This window comes from Salvia splendens, chromosome 13 (assembly GCF_004379255.2).
Source record: "Salvia splendens isolate huo1 chromosome 13, SspV2, whole genome shotgun sequence".
NCBI classification, from domain to species: domain Eukaryota; kingdom Viridiplantae; phylum Streptophyta; class Magnoliopsida; order Lamiales; family Lamiaceae; genus Salvia; species Salvia splendens.
This window is the reverse complement of record NC_056044.1, coordinates 23,178,046-23,184,915: the sequence shown is the minus strand read 5'-3', so window position 1 is coordinate 23,184,915 and position 6,870 is coordinate 23,178,046. Positions and strand designations below refer to the sequence as shown.

The following is a 6,870-nucleotide window of genomic DNA, read 5'->3' as shown; positions in this document are numbered from 1 at the left end:
TTACTTATAGTGATAATAAATCCTACTATAAAAAATTATTTTTTTGGGTACCACGTGCATCCATCTCACATTAAAAAACCCCTAATCTCCAATCAATTAGCCGACCGTATCTTTAATTTTACATTTATCGGTATGCAAAGTGAAAAAGATGCAGTTAAACACAATATTGAATGTGCAACACATTTGATGTGGTTAGCCATCAAATAAATCATGTAAAATTACTATACACAATGAAAACAACGACTTTTAATTTCCGACACATGACGTGATTGAGGAAACCTCAAGAAAATTAACACATCATAAGTTTTACATTTAGAAGAAAAAACATTACTCCCTACGTCCACGAATAGAAGTCTCATTTTTCATAAGAGTCTCGGTTCATTTTTACTATAAATGATAATAGGATCCTACGTTCCACTAACTCATTCTACTCACATTTCATTTAAAATTAATATATACAAGAGGGACTCATATTCCACTAAATTTTTTTCACTCACTTTTCTTAACATTTCTTAAAACTCGTGCCACTAAGAAATTGGACTCCTAATAGTGGACGGAGAGAGTATATTATAATATCGTACTCCCTCCGTCCCAAGGAAGATGACCCCTTCTTGGGACGGTACGAGATTTTACGCATGCTAATTTTAAAGTGTTTGTAAAGGGAAAGAGAAAGTTGTTGGGTGTTTAAAAGTAGGAGGGAATAATAAAGTAAGAGGGATAAGAGCATCTCCAGTGGGCGGGCATCCCACTAGGACATCCCAAAAACACCTCCTGCCACGTCACTAGGACTTCCCATCCCACTGCCACGTCACTAGGACATCCCCTGCACAATCCGCCCTTCCCATCGCCCTTCCCACTAGGACATCCCGCAATTAAAAAAAATCATACATTTACAAATAAAACAATTAACATTTACGGAAATAAAATTTGACCGAGAATACGAACGGGAAAAATTAACAACTTCATCGGAAAAAACACACATGAAATAAAATTCAACGAGCCGTATATATAGAGTTTTAAAAAAAAAAATTTAAAAACGGGACGTCCGACTGGACGCCACAATGGCGGACGTCCACCCTCCCGTCGCGCCGACGTCCGAGGACACCCGACGTCCTCACGGGACGTCCGTATCCGACCCTAAATGCCACAATGGCGGACGTCCCGGTCGCCCGTCGCGACGTCCGACCGGATGTCCGACTGGACGTCCGCCATTGGAGATGCTCTAAAAGGTTGTTGATGTTTAAAAGTAGAAGAGATACAAAAAGTAAGAGAGAGAAAATATTGTTAGGTGTTTAAAAGTAGGAGAGAAGAATAAAAGTAAGATGTATAAAAGGTTGTTGATGTTTAAAAGTAGGAGAGATACAAAAAGTAAGAGAGAGAAAAGGTTGTTAGGCGTTTAAAAGTACAAGTGATGAATAAAGTAAGAAAGGAAAAAGATAATTGAGTATTTTAAATATTTCCTAAATAAGAAAGAGGTCATCTTGGTTGGGACGGACGAAAAAGGAAAGTGGGTCATCTTCGGTGGGACGGACGGAGGGAGTACTAATTTTTGAAATTGTCCTTGAGCATGTTTAGGAATTGATTTTTATGTTTGGAGAATTTGGTGACTAAGTGTTTATATACGCATGCAGATGAGTCGATCGCTAGATTACAAATAGTTGGGAATTGAAAGAGGAAAACACAGAGTGAGAAAAATACACGAGGTGAGGCATGGAGTTGCATGTGGTTTGCAGGTAATGTGATGTTGAGTTTATTGTTGCAATGCATGTGATGTGAACTCCATTAATATTTCTGGCTCACGTACTATTTTCATATGCCCATTTTCATTATTTTAATGTTCTTAATTTCCACTCACCATCCTCTCTCTACTGTTTTCATTTTCATTTTTATCGCAACGCGTCATTATTTCATGGCTTCTGATGCCACCTATGATCAAACTATATATTCCGGATTAAACATTCGATTCATAGACTAAAATTAAATTACTTTATACTCTCTTCACCCATTATTAATATTTGAAAAATTAAATAATTACTACTCCTAATAACTAAAGTTAATTTACTTGAATAATTATCTTAGACTCTTCATCCGATATCAATATTATGCAAAATTAATAAAATAAAAGAAATATTTAAATGTAAAATTTTGCTAAAAATAAAAGATAATTTGCCATGATTACAAACTATTTCCATCCAAAAAAAAATAGTCTTATTATGGACGATACAAAATTTAAATGTTTACAAGCATCTTTTTCTACATTACAAGTGAAAACGTAAATTAGTTAATGGTCGATAAGCTCAACTTCAATGTCATTTATCTACTCGTTGTGGGTAGAAAATTACCTATCTAATTATTTGACTGAAGGAAAAGGAAAAGGGAAAAAAAGGCAAGACTTGTTTAATTCCAACCAATTGCAAGTTGAATTTTAATCTTAATTTTCCACAAACTTGCACCACACCACACTGGGTTCACCTACTCATAAATTATCCCATCTTTTGACTTTTCTAAAGTTTCATCTTTATCTCTGTTAATAAAAAATTAAAGTTTTATCTTTATCTTTTTTCTTTTTTTTCTCTCTTATCATTTTCTTTTATTTTAGCTAGTGTTCTTAAACTGGCGCTGCTTATCTGCTTCTATATGTGGAATATTTTTTATTGACTGGGAATAATAATATTTCATTTTAATGATCCTTAATTAAATACGGATTATTTTTACAGATAAAATGGTCCAAATCATTTGGCCCAATATTAATATGGGCTACAATTGTGTTAAAGATGGTGTTTATCCAATAAATGCTACGCAAATGCTGTCCAATATATATCGTCTGCATGTGAACCAAATAGTTACTTTTAAACCGCAAATATAGAGAGGTGAAGTATAAATTATTATCCCACTCATGATTCATAGTAGTCATATGAGATTTCAGAGAAGATATACTAGTAAATTAATTTTATTATACATAAAACTCAATGAACAAATATCCAAGATTTTATTTGAATCCAATAGACTTATTATGCAAACTAGACCTTAGTTGAATTTGAAAGCCCATTTGAATGAGGCTTAACCTCCCAAATTCAGTCACAAAACAGACAAAGGAGGGTCCACTATTCTCACATTCACATGTTTTGTAACAAAAGAAATTAGATATTTATGTTTCTTCAATCATTCTTCTTCTTCATACTTGACATCCCAAATCTACCTGTGTGTGTGAGAGAGTCAGCTACTTAGTTAGCAGAGGTTATTTAGTGAAGAAGCTCAGATAATATATTAGAAAAATGGGTGTTGTGGATCATGTTTCAAACATGTTAAATTGCTCAAGCGGCCATTCCAAGCATAAGAAACACAAGAAGCTTCAGGTTTTTCCTTTACCTTTATTATTTTTCAATTATGTCTCTGTTTTTTATTCCTTAGTTATACAAGTATATACCACTATCTACCTGTCATATTCTGCCTAACTTAAATTAATTATAAGATTATCTGACTTCAGATCTGCCTTACTTAAAACTTATTATTGGCCGATCCTCAGTTCACACAATATTATGTAAATTGGAGTATGTTATATGTGTTGTATAAAATTGTAAAAATATAGAGAGATAATAGCCTTTTAAGTCACGAAGTTTGGTCAAATTCTAATCTGCCTCATAAACTATGAAATTGGAATATTAAATCACAAAGTCTCGCTTTTTCTTAATTGTCCCATCCATATCGACGTATTTTTTCTGTTAAAAACGACAATATTTCAATCAAATAAGAAGAGGATTGAGAAAATAAAGGAATATAAAAGTAAAAAATATTAATCAAACATGTCGCTTTGAATATCGTTAAAAGATGACATTTTGTACAAGGATGAAACAATTAAACAAAAACTGAAACTTTGAGATTTAATATTCCAACTTCAAAATTTGTGGTACAGACCAGAATCTGATCAAATTTCATGATTCGAACTGCTATTAACCCAAATAAAAATTACTCGAGTGTGACATCATCTACTTCATAATTATTAGCATAAATCTTTTTTTCTAAAGTGTAGTTGACAAATTTAAGACGTGATGGAGTTCCACAAGTAGAAATATGGAAATGAAATAATGGATTTGAATCTAAAGTTATCGGTTACATACATAGTGTCGAATGTAAAAAGAAATGTTATGAATTGGGTGTTGTAATTAGACAGTAGAGATAAAGATCAAGATAGACTGCGAAGGGTGTGAGAGAAAGGTGAGGAGGTCTGTGGAAGGAATGAAAGGTGTGACATCAATAGACATATCTCCCAAGCTGAACAAGCTCAAGGTGACCGGCTACGTGGACTCCGAAAAGGTCGTTGCGCGTGTGGCTCACCGCACCGGGAAGAAGGCCGAGCTGTGGCCGTACGTCCCCTACGACGAGGTGGACCATCCCTACGCCCGCGGAGTCTACGACAATAAGGCCCCCGCTGGCTACGTTAGATACGGGAGCGAAGCTCAGGCGTCGCACCTCGGGCGAGCCAGCTCCATCGAAGTCCGTTACAGCACCGCCTTCAGCGACGAAAATCCTACCGCATGTGCCATCATGTGATGGATGCTTTGTGGAATCACAATCTTGTGATAGTAATGTGTTACCTCTTTTTCTATTGTGCTTAATTTGTACGATAAAGTGTTGAAACACATTGCACAAGCATATTAGCTATATTGATTAATCTTAACTATACAACTTTGATTGATGGAGAAAGAATAGAACGAAAAAAAGAATATCATATTTTCTTGTGTAACAAAAAAGGAAGATGGCTAAGCCATCATGTCAAACATGGCGCTCTTCATAACAACAGAAGCACCCCTGTTGTATGCAGGAATTGTTATGGGGAAGAACATCTGCCTCACTCCTTCTGATCTCACTATTGGAAATATGATTCCATATGCATTCTGCCAAAATAACAACCTTTTTAGTACTACTACTATATTTATCATAGGAATGCATCCAAGCTACAATGAGTCTAGGTTCAAACTCACCATGAGCAATCTGGCTCCGAGCCACACTCGGCTGGGCGAAGGAAGCGGGAACACAAGGCGGCCGACGCCATAAACAGCCACGGCAAAGAAATGAGCAACCAAACTCATCGGCCTCGGGTTGAGGCCGGACAAGAGCGCGATCGGCCCTTCCGAGCACATCCCTCCAAGGCTCAGGTAGTCAAAGCAGGCTTCCCTCATCTCCCGGCTCGCGTCATCCGCGGTTGGGCAGAACACCTGATAAAGAGCTCCTGCCAACGTGTTAATCGTCGAGGCCACCGGCTGCAACCAAACAAACCATTCAAAACCAAGCAAATGAATTCAAACATCCAATTCAAAGATGGATCAAATTCAATGCTGACCTTCCTAAGCGTGTAGAAGGCCTCGAGATGCTTGGTGAGGGCGGCCGCGTCGCTGAAGTCCCTCATCGGCCTCAGCAGATCGCGGAGCACCACCACATCGGCCAAAGCCACTGTCATCCCCCCACCGGTCAACGGGTGCCTCATGTTGAATGCGTCTCCGAGCAGGATGGCACCCGGGGTGGGCAGGGGAGAGGCCGGCATGGACCGGTTAGGCATAGACCTTATCTCCCCCTTCTCAACTTGCTCCACAAACGCATCGTGGAGCTCGTGCGGAAGCTGAGGAGCCACGGTGGCTTTCAAGTACTTGGCCATGTCACCGTTGGTAATCGAGGGCAGCTTGGGGCCCGGGATGTCGACAAGGCACCGGACCTCGGTGCTGCTCACGGGATAGAACAGGACAGGCGAGGGATTAGCCAGGATAACATGGCCGTGGTTGGGCTGTGGAAGCTTTCCATTTTCAAGATTCAACACCATGCCTACAAAGTGGGACATTACATTCACCTGTGGAATGCAGAGATTCTTTCTCAAATTGGAGAAGCATCCATCACACACTATTGTGAGAGGGGCAAATGCCTTCACATCTTCACCATTCTTGTTCTTGTACTTCACTCCTTTCACTGTCCCTTTTCCTTCAATCAATGATGTCACAGTCCCTTGCTCCATCCTCACACTGCAAGAGGAATACAAGAATTATCAGAATGCACACGATAACGACACAAGCACGATGAGAAAGGGATAAGTTCTAGTTTCCTACTTGGGAAGAGAGGCGGCCTTTTCGCGTAGCCTTTGGATGAAGCGGCCGTGGTGGAAGCTTCGGCCGGAGACATCCGAGGTGTATTCTTGGAGAGGATAGGTTAGTTTAGCATACTTCCCCTCCTTGTAAAGTGCATAGCCATACACTTGCTGAGAATCAATCCCGCCAATACATTCTTCACAAAACAAACACAACTTTGTCTTAAAACTCAAATAGTATGATACATTATTTATTGCTTAAGGCCAAAGTTTGACATACATACCTTCCATTCCCAATTCAACTAGTTTGAGGTAGCCTCCTGGTTGAAGAAGCTCACCAACTATTCTATCTGGCTGGCTCAAGTCCCTCTCGATCACCAGCACCGTGCGCCCATCCTATCGAATCCATACCAAGTTTTAGGACATTATATATCAAATCAAATTCAAGAACATAAAAAAAAAACTCAAGATCTTTATCTATTTAAACATACCTTTGCCAAAGTGTAAGCTAATGCTGAACCAGCTACACCGGCACCAACAATGACAACATCCGGCGGCCCATCAGCTTTGCGCACAACCTTGTCCGAACATGCCTCAAAGCCGGCATCTCTAGGCGCCGCCTTTTTAATATTTTTGTCTCCACTTTTTGTGAACCTTTGTAATAAGATGTAACCAAGAACCAAAGCTATGAAGCAACCTAACACATATTGTTCCATCATATTCAATTTCATTGATCAAAATGAGGTTCTATTCTATCTATCTATTCCTTTTCTTTCTTTCACAATGAATGCTTGAGT

At 38.7% G+C, this 6,870-nt stretch overlaps 2 protein-coding genes across 2 annotated transcripts; one reads left to right on the top strand and one right to left on the bottom strand.

Moving 5' to 3' along the window:
- The first annotated feature begins 3,156 nt into the window (after positions 1–3,156).
- On the top strand, positions 3,157–4,696 carry LOC121762923 (heavy metal-associated isoprenylated plant protein 26-like). The gene is made up of 2 exons (XM_042158950.1): positions 3,157–3,356; positions 4,168–4,696. Exons 1-2 carry the CDS (start codon positions 3,276–3,278, stop codon positions 4,549–4,551), a joined length of 465 nt encoding a protein of 154 aa, XP_042014884.1. The 5' UTR covers positions 3,157–3,275; the 3' UTR covers positions 4,552–4,696.
- Positions 4,643–6,870, bottom strand: LOC121762922 (squalene monooxygenase SE1-like). Its single transcript, XM_042158949.1, has 6 exons — positions 6,565–6,870; positions 6,358–6,469; positions 6,096–6,270; positions 5,342–6,011; positions 4,983–5,261; positions 4,643–4,895 (listed from the first exon to the last, which is right to left on the bottom strand). Exons 1-6 carry the CDS (start codon positions 6,802–6,804, stop codon positions 4,761–4,763), a joined length of 1,611 nt encoding a protein of 536 aa, XP_042014883.1. The 5' UTR covers positions 6,805–6,870; the 3' UTR covers positions 4,643–4,760.

Excerpts from the sequence above, each read along its gene's own strand:
- LOC121762923 (XM_042158950.1), top strand. The coding sequence starts at position 3,276 with ATGGGTGTTGTGGATCATGTTTCAAACATGTTAAATTGCTCAAGCGGC. Across the intron at positions 3,357-4,167 it reads AGAAACACAAGAAGCTTCAG|ACAGTAGAGATAAAGATCAA; the intron begins GTTTTTCCTTTA and ends TGTTGTAATTAG.
- LOC121762922 (XM_042158949.1), bottom strand. The coding sequence starts at position 6,804 with ATGAAATTGAATATGATGGAACAATATGTGTTAGGTTGCTTCATAGCT. Across the intron at positions 6,470-6,564 it reads TAGCTTACACTTTGGCAAAG|GATGGGCGCACGGTGCTGGT; the intron begins GTATGTTTAAAT and ends TGGATTCGATAG. Across the intron at positions 5,262-5,341 it reads CCTTCTACACGCTTAGGAAG|CCGGTGGCCTCGACGATTAA; the intron begins GTCAGCATTGAA and ends GTTTGGTTGCAG.